The sequence below is a fragment of the Drosophila albomicans genome, chromosome 3 (assembly GCF_009650485.2).
Source record: "Drosophila albomicans strain 15112-1751.03 chromosome 3, ASM965048v2, whole genome shotgun sequence".
In the NCBI taxonomy this organism is placed as follows: Eukaryota; Metazoa; Arthropoda; class Insecta; order Diptera; family Drosophilidae; genus Drosophila; species Drosophila albomicans.
In genome coordinates, this window is record NC_047629.2 from 25,927,808 (window position 1) to 25,948,516 (window position 20,709).

General features: G+C 36.1%; 2 protein-coding genes across 2 annotated transcripts; both read right to left on the reverse strand.

Annotated features, from left to right (window-relative positions):
- Positions 1-13,330: 13,330 nt before the first annotated feature.
- On the reverse strand, positions 13,331-15,248 carry LOC117571373 (bestrophin-4). The gene is made up of 5 exons (XM_034253488.2): positions 15,124-15,248; positions 14,951-15,061; positions 14,137-14,887; positions 13,722-14,088; positions 13,331-13,669 (listed from the first exon to the last, which is right to left on the reverse strand). Exons 1-5 carry the CDS (start codon positions 15,243-15,245, stop codon positions 13,440-13,442), a joined length of 1,581 nt encoding a protein of 526 aa, XP_034109379.2. The 5' UTR covers positions 15,246-15,248; the 3' UTR covers positions 13,331-13,439.
- A 503-nt stretch (positions 15,249-15,751) lies between these two features.
- LOC117568325 (bestrophin-4) lies at positions 15,752-17,672 on the reverse strand. Its single transcript, XM_034248906.2, has 3 exons — positions 17,509-17,672; positions 17,342-17,452; positions 15,752-17,292 (listed from the first exon to the last, which is right to left on the reverse strand). Exons 1-3 carry the CDS (start codon positions 17,577-17,579, stop codon positions 15,825-15,827), a joined length of 1,650 nt encoding a protein of 549 aa, XP_034104797.1. The 5' UTR covers positions 17,580-17,672; the 3' UTR covers positions 15,752-15,824.
- Between the last annotated feature and the right edge of the window lie 3,037 nt (positions 17,673-20,709).

Genomic DNA, 20,709 nt, shown 5'->3' on the forward strand with positions numbered 1-20,709 from the left:
TGCTTCGACTGCTTCGACTGCTGCTGTTGCTGCCACCAATACATCCCTCTGTCAACTCAAAACTCAATAGCAATCACATACACACTTCTCAGACGTCCACACACACACACACACTCTCGCACACACACACAACACTCCAGACGTCATGCATTGTCACATATGTCTGGCTGGAGCACGAAGAGTTTTGTGGAGTGCGGGGGACAGGACACTGGAGGCAGGATGCAGGCAAATGGCAAAAGTCTTGCAGCTTGACTAAGTACTTAAATGTCTTCTCTGAGTATTAATTGTCAAGATTTCAACACCACAGCACACAACTCGCAACTCACAGAACTCTGAATTTACTATATATGATGTTGTACTTTGAATAGTATTTAGATTACAGACCTCCCAGCGGATGCTTGACAGCATGTGGATACGAACCAGATTTGAAATCTCCCCCCTGTGGACACTCAGAATATATACGAAATCATTGCAGAAGCAAAACTAATCTAATGAAGCATAACAACTTCGAGTTGGCAAGCGTGAAGTTGTGAGTGCTAAAACAACAATCTAATTATTATTTCTTAAGTTGGTCTTTATTATTACTTTTCAATGTTTTCACCAAGTTTATTATTCATTAAATAATTAAAAAGATAAATAAATTTACAACACATACTTAAATAAATAATTCAAAGATGCATTTAAATACCGTGAAATATTAAATACAAGTAAAAAGTTATATTTGTAAATAAATATGAATAAAATTCAAGAGCTTTTGTACTATTTTTTGTATGTAGCAAGTATATATTACATTATTATGAAATACAACTGAATACAATATAATTTTATGCCAACAATAAATGTTACTAGAAGTGAAGACTTAAAAAAAGTTTAACTAGAAGTGTATATACAGTAGTGAACTTTGAAATAGCAGTGCGATAGAAACAAAACTACAAAACACTTTTCTTGTATATTCCTTTCCGTTGGGTCATCTTTTGCACATTGTTTGTGTAAAATGGAACATATCATAGAGATAAGAAAAAGCAAAATTTCTATCAAACAAAACTAAGTGCAAGTCATCTGAAATATTATTTAATCTTATGAGAAATCATAATAATAATTTAAAAGTTCAAATAATGTATACTTAATATATAAATCATATAAATAAAATTTTATCTTGTAAAAAATATATTACTATTCCTCAAAAGTTAGCAAGTTCATATAAGTCACCTATAAATAACTTTCGTGTCTATTCTCACGGCTACGTTAATCAATCTCCACAAATGCTCAGGTGAAATTTGTACAATTGAATAGCTTTATTTGTTATAACTAACTGTAGTTGGGAAAACAGTTTCCTTCCCAATCGTATTTCAACCCACATTGCTCTTTCTCTGCTGCCTCGACTGTATAAATCAGAGTGCTTATAATTTCTGCTACATCAGCACCTTCCCAGTTAATCCCGAACTGCATCATTTGACTTAACAAATGACAAGCTGCTTACGAACAACAGAGCAACAAATGAAGCATCCATCATTTTAAGAGCCACCCAATCAATTATACAAGCTCTTTTGTTCCTGGCTTCCCATTCTCTCCTCTTCCTCCCGTTCTCACACTTTGGTCCTTTCATTGTGAATGTGGAGAGCACAATTATAACCATTCAAATAACTGCCTGCGTCTGACCTTTACGGCAATTAAGAGTTCTTGAATTTGCCATAGAAGTGGGAGAGAGAGAGAGACAGAGAGAGAGAGAGGGAGACTACGAGTATATCAGCATAAATCTCTCTAGCAATCTTATGCCCGGTTGAACCTTAATATGAGGGCTAAAGGCAAAAGGCAAGCGCTGAGTTTTGCACAGTTTTCAGTTACTGTGAAACTATGAGCTGCATTAATAAGCCAACGGCAAAAAAGAAGCGAAAACTCCTTAACAATTTTCCTCCATGTGCAGCAACAGCAAAACCAGCAGCAGCAGCAGCAATAACAACGACAATGAAAACATAGCGCAAAACAATCAAGAACACTTTTGTCGATCGAGCTATTGATGTTGATAATACTCTATTTATTTAGTAAAAACATTTTATTTATTATATATATATATTTTAAAACAATTCCAGTTCGATTCATTTTGAAGTTTATTTCCTTAATTTATATTTATTGAAAATTTATATTGGCTGAGTCAAGCTTAATTGAATTGTCAGCACAAAAGATAATATTAACGAACAATTAATCTTCACATGGTCGTGCTTTAATTAGTTAATAAAACACATTAAAGCTTCAGCAAATGCCGATAGCCATTTAACTCTCGGTTGACTTTCAAATACCACTCACTTGACACAATTTTGCCTTTTCGACTATAAATAATTCGCGATTAATCCAATGTTCAATTACATGTGCAGAACACGAGGCTTGCCTCGGTTTACAATTGTAAACTGCATTCAATAGTTGTTATACCCAAGCAGCGATTAAGTGCTCAAAAATGATTCCTTCGTTCTTCTTCTGCTCCTTGCTCGACTTCATTCTCTATCCCTCTTGCTGTTGGCAGCAAATCATCATTAATATTCTAAAAGTTGTGGGCGAAGCTTTCAGCGCAAAGTTTTTGGCAAAACGTAAAAATTTTTACCCTGTTTAACTTGGCGTAAATTGTGCGCTATAATAAAAGCGCTGAAGTAGCTGGGGCAAATGGGAAATGTGGGGGCGGCGGGGTGTTAAACAAGGTTTAGTCCATCTTCAATTAATAATGAAGGTGTTAAATTGTCGAAATCTGTGCGGTGGCGCCACCTAGCGACCTACATTAAGCTCCTCTACACACACACACCGCATATAGAAGGAAACAGAAGAAGGAAGAACGCTGCAGCAACAGCAACAGCAACATTCAGCAGCAGAAGCAACGGCAACATTGCCGGCTAATTAATGAAAATGCTTTGAAATAATTATGCATAATTTTTAGTGTATACATTGAGCAGTTTATGGCTGAGTTATTACAACAGCTGCTGTTGAAAGTAATTAGCATAAGGCCGTGGGTGGTGTTGCTTGCTGATGTTTCAATGAGGGGAAGAGGAATTACATATGATGTGAGGAAGAGCGCGGAAAAGCTTGCAACATTTTGAAGCATTTATGGCATGGAAATGCATTTTAAAATGCTAAACTCTTATGGAAAGGCAGCTTGACAACTCGATTTCAAAGTAAACAAATGAGTGAAACACACACACACAACAAGAGAGAAAGAAAAGTGGAAAGCGAGAGAGAGAGAGAGATGTGTCTCATATAGTACAAGTTGCATTGCACAACATGTTTTCCATTTCGAGTGTAAACAAAATTCTAATACGCAGAACATATTGCTGGAAAATTGCTTTCCTTTCGGCAATGGCAACAACAACAATATCAACAGCAACAACAACAACAACAAGAACAACAGCAACTTCTACCAGCAACTGGCAACTGGGAGCAACAAGGAGCCAAGCAAAACCGAAAAGCATTGTTAACAACAACAGCAACAGCAGCAGCAGCAACAGAAGTAGAGCCTCTGTTCGCACTGTGAGCAGAAGGAGGGGAGAGGAGGAGCGAAGAGAGGGGGGCATGGCTCTGTGGCAACCGAACGAAGAACGTCAAACTTTTGATGTTGCAATTTGTAATTCAAGCAGAAAACGAAGCGAGCAAATTTTTTTCTTTCCGTTCTCAAACTGACGAATATGTGAATGGCTAAATGTGTGAGTGTATATGAGTTTGTAAGTGAGTGTTGGGTTATATGGGTGGGTGGGTGTGAGTGTATGCGGGGGGTGGAGTGTGTGCGACTATGCATGTGGCGTATGTGTGTTAGAATTTTATTTCAAGAGTCTACGAAAGTATAAAGTGGCAAGACGAATTTCAAATATACTTTAGGTAATTCATTTTATAAATTGTCTGTAAAAATTGTTCCAAATATTAATTTATTTAATTTCTGTAGTATTCTTATTAGTAATTTATATTTCTGAAGATAAAACAAATTTCACAATTATTAATTTAAATAATATTAAAAATATAGTATTTTAAAATACTGTAAATGTTGTCAATTTGAAAATGCTTTAAATATTAATTTATTAAACTTTGTGGAATTCATATAAGAAATTTGTATTTGTCAGGCAATAAAAGATTCAATAATAATTATTATTAAATTATTTAAAAAATAATACTGAAAATATATATATTTCATAACACTAATAAATGGTTTGCAAAATATTTAAATAATTTTGTTTTAAAAATATGGTATTTTATTTATATATGCAAATCGCTTTGAAAAATCGAGCTGCCCCAATGTGAGTTCCATGTCAATTTCTCATGTTGTTGTTGCTGCTGCTTCTGGTTGTTGGTTGGTTTGGCATGGCTCGACGACGAGTATTCGTTGGAGTTTGTGCCTGAATTTTCTCATTCACATTTAGCCCGTAGAGTTTTCTTTTCGTTTGGTTCGTCTTTTCTTCCATTCATTTTTTCATTCTTTTTTTTTTGCTGGGCACATTGTGTGGGCACAAACCATAAGAAAACTTTGGCGCTTGAAATATTGTTAAGCGTGGCGTTGTGTCTCCTCCTCTGTTCCCCATTTACCCTTGGCAGGGCCGAAAATAAGTGAGAACGGGAGCTGGAAGAACGGAAACTGGGTCTGAAGATGAAGGCGACACAGCTGGCAGTCCGCCGAGGCATTTAAAATGTTTTGAAAGTTTTCGATTTGGCCATAATCCCGGGCACTTGTTTAGCGACCAGAATCCAACTAATGCCCAAATAAGAGTAAGTACCAAATACCGAATACCGAATACTGAGTACCAAGTACTTTTCTTCATATTTTTCAGGATTATCATTGTCCTTTGCCCGCCCCTATCATTAGCGTTTTTGGCATTAATTGTTTAAAGATTAAGATTGTTGCCTTTCGGTGACGCTTCGTTCTTTACCTTTCTGCAATTGTTATTTACTTAGAGGCAGCTCCCTAGGTAGAAACATCCACTTATAAGTAATAGGGAGTGAAGCGGTCTGATCAACGACTTTATGCTTCGTTGGCTCTCTATAAGAAATCGTAAATTGCGTTGAGCGCAGCTGTCGACGACATCATCACCCCTTCTTTTCGTTCCCGAAAATTTCTATTTATTGGCAATTTAAGTGCGATATAAATAATTTGGCATTCAGGTAGAGAAACTGTGCAAGTAACCCTGACTTTGATGGAGCATGTGAATGATCCCTTTATAGATAGATCGAGACGCAGATAGAAGGCATTATCAATTTGCTAGGGTTGAGAATTTGCTCGATTTAAACGTTTTCGGCATCGTCGCAATGAGAATTCACTTTTGTTTGTGGCCTCACCCTGACGATAGGGTTTAGTTGATTATGCACAATTCTGGTTCATTATAAATTACAAATAGGGGAAGAAGGTTCGTTGTGATGTGGTTCATTAGTTTCTCTAGTGGCTTCAATTGCGGTGGTTCAATTTTGAATGTGTTTTTCCTTTCGCTCTTTTTTTAATGAATTCAAGTATGGCAATGGCGGAAGTAGTTGCATTTAAAATCAATGAATAAGATTAATTTTGAAATTGTTTACATTGAATTTAAATTTTCAATTCTATATAAAATAAATGAATGTTCTAAGTAGAGAAGCGAAATAATTTCTTTTCTTTGTTATGGTTTTTATCAAATTTTTAAATTGTTTTCATTGAATTTTATATATTTAATTTCAATGCTTTTATATAAAATGAAACTTTATTTCTTAAAAAAGTTTATCTTTAAAATAATGCCTCCTTAAGTTACTCCAGTAAATTAACATTATAAAAAATTTGTCGACTGTGAATTTGTATTTTTGGATTTCTTCTGCCTTGAATTCTCTCTAATTCGAATAATAAACTTTCAAATATAAAGTTAACGTATTTATGTTAAGAAAATATATCTTAAAAAAAGCTTTCTAAAGTGACTCAAGCTAGCTAATTAATTCAATTGAATTTTTATAATTTTCTTTAATTTTTTTGCTGCATATTGAAATTTCATTTTTTTAATTCTATGAAGATTTTATTTATCTTAATAAACTTAATCATATCAGTAAACTTTTCTTAGTTTAATTAATAATATAAATAATGCCATTCTTTTTAAAATATTTTCCAATTCTTATAGCTGTTCTTTACAATGAAATATGTTTAATTCTATACAAAATGAGCTTCTTAATCCAAAGTAAATATATTTTTAAAGTAAAGTTCTCTCAAGTATCTGAAATTTTTCAATGGAATTTTGTTGCTCTTCATCAAACTCTGATTAGGTTAAATAGCTGACTTGATTGCTCTAACTCCGGCAAAAAGCAACACAAATTGAGAGCAAAAATTTCATAATTAATTAAATTATTTAATTTGCTTTGTACTACATACACCAACATAAGACCCCCAAAAAGCGAAGTGCTAGGGGGGAAACCTCAAGATAGCAACAAGAAGAGCCAAAATACTCACCGCAGTCAACAAAAAACCTTGTTAGTAATTGCGGTAAATGTGATTAGAAAGTTTCTTACAACGTTCTTCTTCTGGGTTGGCAATGCTTTCCCCTATTTGATTTTTAGCACCAGAAAAACCGAAACTTTTAACCTAGACACCAACTCCCACACACACACACACACACACACATACACTTACACACTGAAAGCAGTAAATAGTTGGCCTTTTACGTGCGTTAATGATGTTTTCTCAATCAAAAAGTTAAATCTTTCAGAGCGTAAGAACAAATTTTGCTAGCTGCCGAGGCACGCAAAAATGTGCTGCCACACAGCACAGCGCAGCGCGGGGCAAGTGTGGCAAGTGGCAAGTGGGGCAAGTTCAGTTTGGATAAGGCCTGCGTGTTAAGCGTTTTAGGAACTGTCGCTTTCGGGCTCCGCTTGCCAGCGAATCGAACAAGAAAAGCTAATTACAAGTAGCTAAAAGTTGTGCGTGTTTTCGCTTCAATGGTGGACAACTCGGCTAGAAGCGAGAGCGAGCGGAGAAGGATGAGGAGCTGATTTAGTGGAACAGTGGAACGAAGGAGGGAGGAACACCTGTTCGAAACTGTTTCAAACTTTGATTGGTTTTATATGCTTTTTTTTTTGCGTTGCAACTTTGGCGGCGGCGTCTCGCCAAATGTGTCAATAATTGGCCTAAAAAGTTTCGAAATTTGTTGCAAAGCGTTAATAGAAATGCTGTGCGAATCGGTTGTACAACTGTGTGAAAATTACTTAGTTCAAACAATTTAAATTTTCTGTTTGTGCAAATTTAATACCGAATTCATTTGGAGCAATACTCGAGTGTTTGCATTGAAAATTAAATATGATAATCACAAGTTACAAAAGCTTTAATGTGCTTTACAAATGCTAAAGTGTTAAGCACCATTGATGTGCACAAAAGTTATCTAAGATATGTTTAAAATGCAGTTCTCCGAATTTCACAGAGAGGGAGACAGAATTTGCAGTGTCCGGCAGCAATTATGAATTCCATTCTAGTTGAGCAAGTTTAGTGCTCCTTGGCTAACTCTCTCATTCATTCGGCTATCTATTCATTCATTTATTCATTCATGTTTCGCCCTAAGCTGCAACCCGAAGTTGTTGCTGCAACATTCCTGAGCTTCATAGCTTTCCCCTCTTGAGTTTTGAAACTCCAGTTGAGTTCCCTGTTGTAAGTGTGTGTGTGTGTGTTGCAAGGAGTTGCGTATCCCTTTTGTGGCACTGCGCAAGCCAAAGCCAGAGCCAAACACTTACTTAAAATTTGAACCCCTTTTTGGCTGCTCGAAAATCGCTTCGCTCCGTTTTGAGTTCAGTTTTCAGTTAGTTTCACTTTTAGTTCACTTGCACTCATTTTGCTTGCACTTGTTTTACTTCTTTTCTTCGCTTGTGCTCTCTTCTTTTTGGAATTTTAATATAAGCCAAGCTTTTGCTAACTGGAATTTGTTGTTTTGTTCAGAGTTGGCTTGGGCGAAAAAGTTTTTTATCTACGACCAAATAGTTTCGGACTATTTCTCCATCAATTTTATTGGTAATACTTAGACAAAAGTTTTGCCCACATTACAGAGCGATATTTCGGCTGAATACCACAAAAAAGGGGGGAGAGAGAGAGAGCTTGTTTTAAATGAAGGGATTCAAAGCGTTAAAGTTTTGTTGGCCAAACAAGATTTTGTTGCTGGTTTGCGCGAATTAGAAAAGCGATTGTATTTGATAAATTTTGCAACAGCAACTAATAAAGAACTTTGCGACTGCAATTTTGTTTTGATGCGCATGATGTTATGGAGTCTGCTTAATTGTAATTACTTTTGGGCCACTGACTCAGCTCGTGTCGACCCTGTAATTGCGACAATTGAGTGTAAAAGTTTCCAACTTGTAATTATCACTTACAACACAGCAAACACAGCCTTTCCTCTCTCCCTCTCTGCCTTGCCGCCTGTCTCTGACCTGTGATGCTCCTCCTACACACACATGCAGCTTAATTAATAGACACGACAAACGTTCCATGAACCAAAATCCGCACACAATCCGCCTCTGGGTTTTGCCTTCACTATGCCATTTAGCCTGATCCGCAAGCCGGCGCAACATGACGAAACAGTATTCTCTCTGGCCGCAATAATAATTTACATTTTAAGCCAATTCTGAAAATGTTATAACAGCAGCAGTTGAACAAAAAAAAAAAAAAAAAAAACGAAAATTTCCATTTTCACAGTTAAATAAAAATTAATTACAACAATTTATCGTCGTCGCTGCGGCCGCACAACAAAAGCAAAAGCAAAAGTCAAAAACAAAAAAAAGCGTCACAAACGCAACGTAACGAATGAATTACAAGGCATACAAGCCCCCAGGACCCGAAACTGTCCCCTCCCTCCCCTCGCCATTTTTATACTCCTCCCACTATGGCCCAGTAATATGCGGCTTGTTGTTGTTGTTGGCGTTGTTGCTGTTAAACGTCGCAGTCGAGCATCACTGGCTAAAACGCAAATGTTAAACCCTTTCGTTAATGCAGAATAATTGCTACGGTTCGTGGTCCGAGTTTCCCCGAGTTTTCTGTCTGCTAAAAACGTCAAAAAGCAACGGTATTTTTTTGCCCATTCTTTCAGTTTTTTTTTGTGTACTGTATTCTGTATTATTTTTTGCTCCACTGTCTTTCGAAATTAGAGCGACGGACGGTTTGCCGGGAAAAGTGGGCGTATGCCGAGTTCCGTTTCATTTAGTTTTCAGTTTCCACCTAATTTACCCAATTGGGTAAAAGTGCTTTGTCATAATCAGCCCGGGAGCAGGGTTCGCATATCTAATGAATGAGCCTCAGCAGCAGCAGCAGCAGCAACAAGGAGGTGGCGCCATAAAGTAAACTTTTCGCTGGGACAGCAACAGCAACAACCGAGCATCATCATGAAAAAGTATCTGCTATGGAATGGGTCTATTTGCTCAACTCTCAGCTCTTTGGCTCGTCGCTCCTCCCGCTCTCCACTCTCCGCTGGGCACATATTTATCGAGTTGCTAATAGGCTGTCACATAATTAGCCTTGTAACAACAAAATCGGATACCCGAAAAGGTAGCCAAATTTTTGGGGAAAGGGACAAAGACAGAGCGAAGCGAAAGGACATTAGCATTAGCCAGAATGAAAGCCAAAGATGTTAACGATAATGTCCAGCCAGCGACTAATGCGCTTTTCACAAAGTGAGTGTGTTCAAGTGTGTGTCGGTGTGTACTGGTGTGTGTTAGTGTGTACTGGTGTGTGTGTGTGCGGGTTGAATTCCATTTGAAAGACAGTCCAATGCGCTGTAAACAGAGACACAGACTTATCGCACTCAGCTCGTCGAGATGCAAGATAAGCGCTGAGCAAACGAAGGCAAACGGAACTGCTGCCAAGATTAAAAGAGTTGATTCTCCTACCCGAGAGTGTGAAGCATAAAAGTCAACTTGAGATGTTCATAACTAAAAAGCCCTTTAGCTTATTATCTATGACAAGAAAGTTTTGTGACGAAGTCAACTTCACACGTGCCGCCCCATCATGGACAATTAATTGACATCCTTTTGCATTTTCGCAATTTATTTCACTATCGAAATATACAAAACAAATACTATATAGTCATGGTTGTCACAGCCCATAAATTGTATTTATTTGGAATATATTTTCAAGATATTTTTATTACATTATTTCTGAAATGAAAAAAAAGAAAAAATATAAAATACATGTCAATTTAGAAGAGTTGTATTATAGTTAATTTTTTCTTAAATCCTTTCCCATTTTCGCAATTTATTTCCCTATCCTAAAAAACAAAACAAATATCATAAAGTTGTGGCTATCTATCCTAGCTCATATATATTTTGATTAATTAGGAGGACGAATAGGAAGTTAATAATATTTTTGTAGATCATATTATAAATTCTTAATTTATTTATTATAATTTAAATTCTTTATTGTTGTATTATTTTAGTGGTACACTTTTAATTAAACTTTACACACACATATGTATATAAAAATCAACTTAGCTAGCTGCTGATTTTATTTGATTCTTCAATTTCAACTTTATTTTGCCAACTAAGAAAACTATTTTCATAGCATATTTTCTAGCTTGGTGCCAAATGTTCAGCCCATTTTGAAAACAAAGCTACCCTAAAAATGGCAGACAAAGAGGTAGCTAAGGTAACTTTCAACGTGAGTTGAATGCGACTTCCCAGAGGTGACATTACATGTTGCCAAATTGACTTTGAAAAATGGTGTGAAAAATGGCTTTGAATCGTTGTCAAGGCCAGGGGCAGGCGCAACCCCTCAAACCCCTTGAAAAAATACATCCTCGTATATATGTAACAGTTAGCGTTAAACTCATTTTGCATTTTGCATGGATGTTGCAATTAACGAGAGATGAGAAGCAGCAGCAGCTGCAATCAGCCAATAAATATTCGATATGGCGACGAGACGCAATGTGATGCGATGTGATGATTATTGTTTCAACGCCTCAATAATTCGAACCATTTTTTAAAAAATCGCTTACAAAAACAACAAAAAAGGCAAAAAAGACAATGCATATACAAACAGAGCGGTATTCAGAAACCATAAAACGGACATGGGCAAATATTTGTTGCCGTTGGCCAAATGCAAAATGCAAACGCTGACCACGCGCTGTAAGTTTATGTTCAGTGTGTGTGTGTGTGTGTGTGTGTGTGTGTGTATGTTTATTGTGTATCTGTATGTGTGTGTGTGTGTGTGTGTGTGTGTGTGGAAGGCCATGTTGCTGGCTATGCCAATGGCCAGTGCTAATTGCCAATTATGGACAAATGCGTTCGTGCGCGAAATTAAATTAACCCCTTTTTTTATTCGACTCGCCGTTATCGCTTGTAGATACCTCTGCCCCCTTGCTTCTCCCCACCGTGCTTAACATCATCATCCTTGGGCAAGTGCAATCCTCGATCATTTTGTTGCCAAGTGGCCAGCATGTCATCAATCAGCTCTGCCGGGCGACATGAGCAAAACACAACTACGCCATGCGCAAATATGAAATATATTTATATTCCATCACATCTATAAATTGACCTTTCGAAGAAGTCTACCAAATATTGAAATCAAAATGGAACAGTACTAAAAAGATAAAAGATAAAATGGAGATGCACATTGTATTTTAAATTAAAAAATTCTATGTTTGAAAATTGTTATTGACTTCTTTACATTTTTTTAATTTCGAAATATGCATGAAATATGAGTATGAAATATTTTAAAGTCAAAATTGATATTGAATTTTTGAAATTTTTTATAATTTCAAAATATGCAAATGAAATATTATAAAGTCAACGCTTACAAAACTCATAAATTGCTTTATGTATTAAGAAAATATTAATAGATATAATAATTTTGTATATTTATTAAGAGTTAATTTCTTAATTTCTCGTTATTTGATGTCTTATAAATTTATGTTTTTTTTTTTTGGTATTAAATTAAATTTTAATTTTGAATTGACATTTTTATTTATTTAATATTCAAATTAATTTAATAAAAATGGACCTTTATATTTTATATAACTAATTCGGGTTGAATCTTTTATTACGTTAAGTTTAAATATTATAGAAATCATTTCCGGTGAATTAATAACATAATTTTGAATTGTATCAAAATATTTTTTTTTATAATAAATTAGAATTTTCTAATATTTTGATTTTACGTATTTATAAATTAAAACTTCCGTTTGATTTATAGAGTATTTGTTATTGAACTAGATTCTTCAGATGCAGCCCCTTTGCCCGTTTTGCCTGTGGTCAACTGACAATGTACATATCGACATGCAATTATTAAAAATTGACTGATTGGCACGGTTACATATTGACGAAAAAGGGGAATAAAATAAAATGCAATGCAAAAAAAAAAAAACACAGCAACAACAACAATAAATTGTTAATGTAAAGACAAAAACAAGTCAACACCCAAATGAGTTAAGTGGCGAACTGAATCGAACCGCATTGAACCACATTGCAAGCGCGCATTAAAAATAATAAAATTTTGAAACTTTCATAAATAGCGACTGACATTACAATTTATTTAATTTTTTACTACCAAATGCATCCGGCATGGCCGCTCTGACAGATGCTTTTTATACCCTGGATATATTAAGCGGAGATAAAGGCTATAAAGAAAATGCAAAGTAAACTACCATATAAAGTGCTTTATTTATTGCTAGTATTTATGTTTAAGTACTTTCCATTTCCTTTTTGATATTTCTGATTTTAATTCGCAATAATTCAAATCGTTATGCAGAGTGCTTGAATTTGAATCTGAATGGTCTTAGTAATTTAAATATATATATAATTGCATAGGTAGAAGATACATATATAAGGGTCTCGACTATAAAGTTGCTTCATAAGAAATTTAAGTAAATTTAGTAAAACCGTTTTTTTTTCATAATTTTATTTGCTAGTAAAACAAATACAATACATTGTAATTAAAGTATAATAATGAAAAAATGCTGTAATTAAAAAAGATGCCAAGGGAGCAATCCTAAATGAAGCTTTTAGCTATACTTAAAAACTTTCAATTTAGTATTAAATTTGTAAATAAAATTAAAATTATTACAAAATCGATTTTTCTGTTAGAAATTTCCATCTAATTACTGGGTAACTGCTCAGCGTACACACTAGAGAATTGATTCTTGTTTTTACGAGCTTTTTGTGGAGCCTGGAAAGTGCTGTCAAGTGCAAAAAATAATAACACGCATCGCGTCAGATTTTCAGATGTTCAGATATGATAATGCAAACAATGAGCCTTTTCACATGTTGTTTTTGTCAGCTAGCAGGATATTTCATGTCTCCTCCCCCGTCCAGCGCAGACATTGTGTGTATGGTTTATAAATGATTCAAACAGAAAAAAAACCTGTGTACATTGTCTTAACCTATCAAAAGCCATTTTTGTCACTGAAATGCACATGGAGTTGAGAGTTGAGGTTTATTGCGACAGTCGGAGAATTTAAATCGTGACAATTCTTTGACTTCTGCTTTAATGTGTTACACATTTAATCTTGCTTCTCTGGCTCCGATGTTGGAATCACCACTTCCTCCTCCTCTTCCTCTTCAGCTTCCTCTGCAAGTAGAGGTTGACTACTGCTAACCGAAGGTGGACGCAATACGGTGAGGACATAGCGACTATTAGTCGCTTTATGATTGGAACGCATGTCCTGGTAACGATTTCGCATGCGTTCGCGTCTCTCCCGATTGCGTTGATCGATCAATTCCTCCAGGTTCACTATAAAACAAATAATGTAAAGGGAAAACTTTCGAGCATGACTTTGACTTACTACTTGTGGGACTTGGCTGCAAGATGATCGCTTCGGAGCGCACAGTATTTTGATTATAAGGCACTCCAGTGGACCTGACTTCATCTTTGCGCTCCGCAAAGGACTCGGTTATGGCACCAGGAAGAAATATCGACGATGTTTGTATAATGTTGTTTTTGTCATCCCAACTAAGATTCGATTTCGTAGGTCCCATTCGAGCTGTGGAGTTTTGCGGTGGAACGGGACGTTTTGATTCGTCGGTGTAGGGCAGCTCGTTGGGAAAGACTTCATCCCAGTACTGATCTTTGAGCAGCTGCGGATGCTCCTGATGCATCTCATCCACAATCAAATAAGACACAGTCAGATTGCGATCAATCATCCAGTTGAGCTACGAAGTAGGAATGAAAATGTATGAAATTATGAATGTTTTACTTACCTCAAAATCATCATCATCCTCGCCGAAAGGATTAATCAAGGACTCTGCCACCTTTAGCCAACCCATGTAGAAGAAGAACTGCAGAATTGTGAGCACTGGAAAGTATTTGAATATCACATTCTGACTCGAGGGACTTTTCTCAGTGTCCACCCACTGATGACCCATGATGGCGCACAGGAAGAAGGAATAGCAGGCCAGTGTGACCACCTGAGTGTAAACTAGGGGCACACTGACCCAATCGTAGTAGAGCAGAAATCCACACCAACCGCGGAAACTATTCAACTCATCGATTATAGATTTCACAGCATAGTCATCGCGTATTTTGTTCTCACGGCGAGCACGATTCACGAGACTGGCAGCCCAAACAATTGGCATCCAGTGCTTGGGATAGTAGGGAAATGCAATGTCCAACACCGCAATGATGCTCTTCTCGTTTTCCTGCAGCAGACCCGCCTCAATAATTTGATTGTAGGTGGGAAAACGTTTTTTCACACTAGGAGATATCATCGTGAACACAATCACCTGGCAGAGGCAAACGTAACGCATGATTGTGCGCCGCATAGCTCGAGCTCGATCATCGGCTCCATGTATCGAGGAGCTAACCAGCAGAGCAATCGAATCCGGCCAAGGAATGCTCTTATACTGCGCCCACCAACGACCCATCACAAGGGTCACAAAGAAGCCCAGCACAAATGACAATGGAATGAGAGTCGAGTACACCGAACAATATACAACAATTCCCTCAAAGGTTCTAGTTCATCAGATGATAAATTAATTCAAATTTATATTAAATATCGTTACTTTTAAATATTACTTGCGCGCCGATTCATTCATCAGATAACGATATGAAAGCGTCAGTAGAATGTAAAGAATTAAGAAGAGAATCAAATCCATCCAGACTAGTTTATAAATACTGCCTCGCCATCTATAAAAAGTATTGCTTATTAATATTTCATATTTTAATTAAAAGATTTGTGTAAAATTTACCTGCCTAGCAGTCGCAAAAAGTTGCTTATATGCCTCGAAGTGGTCACTTGAGATGTATAAGTCACAGTCATTTTTGATACACGTTCACTCACTTCATGAAATGAAACTAATAGTTGAGGCATATATTTCAACATGTAAACTGCAAAGGGTGAAGCAAAGCATACTACAATCTATTAATAAGAAAGGCTTAAGTTTAAGTTTAAGTTTACAATTTAAAGTTTCAATATTAAATAAAAAAAAAATTAAAAAAATAAATTATTAATTACTAAATTACCTTAGATTTTTTTTTTAGATATCTTTATATCTCTTTGGCACAATTCTAATACCAGTTTATTAAACAATGTATTAGAATGGAGCAAATGAATTGATAAATTTGATAACTTAACAAATTTTTGGTACACAAATACTTATTTTAGTTAGTTGGTTAAATTATATTGATTTTATTACCTGTCAGTCAGTAAGCGTATTAAAATTATTAAAAGGACCACTTTTTTTTTTGGCTGCAATTTAGATTTTACAATTCTCTTTAACTATTTTCCTTTACTAAGATAATAAACAAAAACCTAAAATATTTATTACTAATATGTTAAAATCTAATAAATTATTACATTTTTAATACTATGTCCTTTTTTTTATTTAAAATAATAGTTAGAATAAAGTAGAATAATTTCCGATTGTCATGATATATAAGAGAATTACGATTATTCTTTCCGTTTATCTGGATCACGTGAACTCTGGTCGCTTTGCCGTTTGTGCTCTGAGCCCGGAGGATCGTCTTCCTCTTGCAGAGGTCTTGAAGAAGTCTGCTGCGGATGGTTGGATGAGGTGCCACCCGAGGGATGTTGCAGCTCCTCCTTGATAAGATCGAGTGCCAAAGCAGCCTGTTGCAGCTGTCTGGCATGTCGTTCACGCTCGCGTTCCTCTTTCAGGCGATCAAAGTCGTCTTTGCTAGTTCGATGACTCGCCAGATGTTCCTCCTCGGCTTCATCTTCGTCTGCATCTTCTATGCGACTATCAAGGGACGTCAAAGGAAGGGGCTCAACGGACGTCAAAGGAAGGGGCTCAACCGACGCAAGGGAAGAGGAGCTGCGATGGATGTTGAAGCGACGAGAGGCAAATCGAATGCGCAATTCATTGTCATAGATCAAATCATCTTCGCCATCAAAATTGGTAAAATCAAGTTCTTCGGTGCTTGTTGGTGAGTGTATCTTTGGTATGTGTGAGGAGGTAATTTTGGATAAGTCCAGTTTGGCTGTGGAAGGTTCAGGCGGTGCATGACGTTGAGACTCATCGGCATAGGGCAGTTCATTGGGGAAGACTTCGTCCCAGTATTGATCCTTCACCAGCGTCGGGTGATCGTTGTGCATCTCGTCCACAATTAAATAACTCACTTGCAAATTGCGATCGATTGCCCAGTTGAGATCAAAGTCATCATCATCATCGCCAAAAGGGCAAATTAAAGTCTCCGCAACTTTAAGCCAGCCCATGAAGAAGAAGAACTCCAGTGTGCTAAACACAGGGAAATAATAGTTGATAATATTATTAAACGTGGCATCACTCGAGTAAATGTATTGATGCCCAAAGATGGCGGCCAGGAAATACGTATACACTGCCAGTGTGACCACCTGCGTGTAAACTAACGGCACACTGATCATATCGTAATGGATGAGCATATTGCAACCCGATCGAAACTTGTTCAACTCATCAATCATCGATTTGAGCGAGAAATCATCCCAGATGCGACCCTCTCGCCGAGCTCTCGTCATAATACTGGAAGCCCACATTATTGGCATCCAGTACTTGAAATGTCCGGGGAACTTTTCATCCATGGCCGCAATAATGTTTGCCTCATTCTTGTTGAGCAATCCCGCCTCAATGAGAAAGTCATAGGTGGGAAAACGACGTTTAATACCGGGCGAAATCATGGTCAACACCATCGTTAGCGAGAGGCAAACATATCGCATGATTGTGCGACGCATGAGACGTCCATGCTCATCCAGGCCACGCACCAAGGTGCTAACATACACGGCCAAGGGATCGGGCCAAGGCACAGAAATATATTGACTCCACCATCGCTCCACAATGATGGCCACATAAAAGCCAAGCACAAAGGAGAGCGGTATCAAGCCGCCATGATTGCGGCAATAGCGAACGATTTCCTCAAAGAAACTAAGAAAATAAACTGTACAACTGTTATAAAAAACATTCCTTGACTTACTGCTTATCGGTCTCGTTAAGTATCACGCGATACAGCAATGCCATGGCATAGAAACAGAAAAGAAATACCAAAAGATCAAACCAGATTATTTTGTAGATACTTGCACGCCATCTAGCGGTGGTTGGCGTGAAACACACATACAGTGGTTAATGTATAAATTGACTTACCTGGCCAAGAGTTTCCAGAAGCAGCCACAACGCTGGCAGGTAGCCACCTCAGCGGTATAGGAAACAGTCATGTTTCTGCAGGTTCAACAAATAAATCGAAAAACGGTTTCAATTGCTCTAAAGTCAACGCTGCTCTCAATTGTGTTTGCCCGGAAACAATTTTTGCCAGGCCTACTGTATGCTACTTTACTCAGCGAAAGTAGACAAATCCCTTGTTTGCTGTCTGCTCAAATTTGTCAAACGAAATCAATTAGGCAAAGAGATAAGCCAGGAGAAGAACTCAATGAGGAACATTTTCAATAATCCTGAGACTTCATTTATTTGGTTAAATGAAAAGTTGAAAAAGGAACCTATTGAAAAATATTTTGAATAATCCTAAGATTTAATTTATTTAATTTAATTATGGAGAAAGACTTTATTTAATAAAATTACATTTCGTTAAGTTGCATTCAGCATTAATCTCAAGTCCTAATTATTATTATTCCGTCAATGACACATGATGAATTTTTAGTAAAATGTTTAGCATTTTATTAAATTGTAATCATCATATAAAAAATAAAAATACGTAAAGACTTTTTGAATAATTATTTAAAAAATGTATTAAATTAAATTTCACAATTAAATAAAAAGACCAACGAAGAGAAAAATGCACAGAAATATTTATAATAATCCAAAATTCTTATTTATCTCGCTCAATTAAATATTTATATTGAAATAATTGTTTTACAATTTGTTGCATTCAAGTAAATTATTTTCAAAATTAATCACCACTTCATAATATTAAGTACTCGCTTATAATTTTATAAGCTATTATTACACAACTGTTTCCTAACTTTCAAAACTGTTTTCACATTTAATCAGAATTTTCTATTATTATTATTATTAAATTCTCGCTAAAGCGTTTATGAACTCGCTCTAGTTGATTATGCTGTTTACACAGTATTCTATTAAATAGAATTATCGCTCTATGCATTTGCCTTTATCAGGTAAATTATTGCTTAATGAACAATGCACACTGCAAACTGCTTTGCGGTTTTCGAATTCGCCTCATAAATGCGTCTGCTCTAAGATGTCGAAGACATTTGTGGCACAGTTTTCATTGTCTCTGGCAGCTAATTTGATGCTGTCATTCGGGCGTTAAATGAAAGGCGGCAACACAATGTGAGGAGGAGGCGACACATTTGTGGGCGTAATTATTTAAATTAGATCATTTATATTTGCTGGCGACAACAAAGGCAATCACAAATGCCAATTTGCAATCCCAGCCACATGTGCTTAGCACATCTCTCTGCCTCATTTTCTTCGCAAAACTCCCGAGAAAATCCCCCATCTCCAGCAGCTAATTCGCATCTATGTGTGTGTGTGTGTGTGAGGATGAGTGTATTTGTTTGTGTGTGCAAATACTTAGTAGGTAGCTGCGTCAGTGGCAGTAAAATTTTAATGCCCATACAACGCGTGCTGCCGTGATTTAGACCTCGTCCCCCAACACCTTGCTCCATCTCTGAGCACCCCTTCGGCGCAGTACTTTTAGTATCAAGAGTGAAAGTGTGAAGAGCATTTCGAGTATCTTATCAGCATTGCGAGCATGTATTGTACGATTACGTATACGACTGCGAGTACGAGTTTGAGAATGACTCTGACTGCGAGTACGAGTACTCGAATAGTCATGTTTTAGCTCACGATGATCGTCGCTTCTATGGCAATTGCTGCGTAATCCAAATGCCGCATACACTGAGAGAAAAGCCGGAGCACAATTTAGAACTAACAAAAATATAAAGGAAATATAAAATTTAATAAATATACTTCATTTGAGAATCAAATACAAACAATCTTAATTATTTACTATAAAATATATATATATATACTTAATATATTCAATATAGAACATATGGAATACACAAAATATTATATATAAAAATCACACATATGTATGAATACAAATTAATATAACAATTTAAGAGTAAATGCTATTTTAATATCTTTGAATTGAATGGATTAATGCAATTAAGGAAATGCAATGTGGAAAGCAAAATATTGTTATGGAAATAAATGTATTTAAATAAACTTTTTAAATTAAAATACAATTAATATAAATTAAAACTGAAATATATTTCTTTTTTACTTTAACGATTTTATTAAGAAAAAGGAAATATGTTTCATATATTTAGTATACATTTATTTTATAACAAAAGTTTAAATAATAAAACACTATTGGTCTCAGTGTAGCGACAATGTGACGCATAGTCCCATGGAGCTATAAATATCAGTCAACAGCGAGCGGCCTTAGGCCAGAGACCCTCCTCAGTTTAATAATTCCCGTAATCAGTTTATAGATAATTTAATAGTTGCTAATAGATGAGCATTTATCACACACACGAGAAGTGAGTGCGGTTGTCCTATAAATAAATGCGTATATATTTATATAGTCGCAATACTATATAGCGATTTCTAGGGTATCAGTTTTATAATTATTTCGTCAACTATTTGACAATTTATTTACTTAAGCTATCATGTCCGACAATTAGTACGAACGATTAAATGATGCAATCTTAATAATCTGAATCTGGGGAGTGCTAGTCCAAATTGAACTCGTATTATATTTATTATCAGCATACATAAATTATATATTTTATTGTTCGCATATAGAATAATTGTCAAGCATGTCTTTGACACTTGAGAGTGTTGCGATTGCATGTTGCACTTCAACCTTATCAATTCAAATTTAGTACAGCGAAAACATAAATGAATCGTTGAAAATCTCTTAATTAAGCGAAGATATATTAAGACACATTTTGAGAAATGCATTTTAGAATGAGTTTTCCTGCAATAAATTTCGTTCAACTCATTTCTGCAGTTGACCCAAATCCGAGAAAGCTTAAATGTTATTCAAGAGCCGTTTCTCTCCTTCTCTCTGTCGGTTTCTCTCACTTCTCTGATATTGCAGTAATATATGTTTTGTTTTGCTGGCAATATAGCAAAGCGTTTATTATCTTACAGTTTCAGTTAACGTTTTTCACTGAGAGCGTCAACAGCAGCAGCAGCAGCAGCAGCAAAACGATTAACACGAATCGCGTCGGCGCTAAGGCCGGTGTCGACAGATCGGAAATAAATAGACGAGAACACGAGAACAGCAATCGATACGTCAATATCAACTCGTATACAACGGGAATACTAACAATCTTATCTGAACAACATAAATAA

Bases quoted from the DNA above. Each gene is read 5' to 3' on its own strand.
- LOC117571373 (XM_034253488.2), bottom strand. From the start codon at position 15,245: ATGCCTCAACTATTAGTTTCATTTCATGAAGTGAGTGAACGTGTATCA. The intron at 14,089-14,136 runs GTAAGTAAAACA...CCTACTTCGTAG, and splicing joins AGGATGATGATGATTTTGAG to CTCAACTGGATGATTGATCG. The intron at 13,670-13,721 runs GTAAGTCAAAGT...TTTGTTTTATAG, and splicing joins GCAGCCAAGTCCCACAAGTA to TGAACCTGGAGGAATTGATC.
- LOC117568325 (XM_034248906.2), bottom strand. From the start codon at position 17,579: ATGACTGTTTCCTATACCGCTGAGGTGGCTACCTGCCAGCGTTGTGGC. The intron at 17,453-17,508 runs GTAAGTCAATTT...AACCACCGCTAG, and splicing joins TTCTGGAAACTCTTGGCCAG to ATGGCGTGCAAGTATCTACA. The intron at 17,293-17,341 runs GTAAGTCAAGGA...TTATTTTCTTAG, and splicing joins CTTAACGAGACCGATAAGCA to TTTCTTTGAGGAAATCGTTC.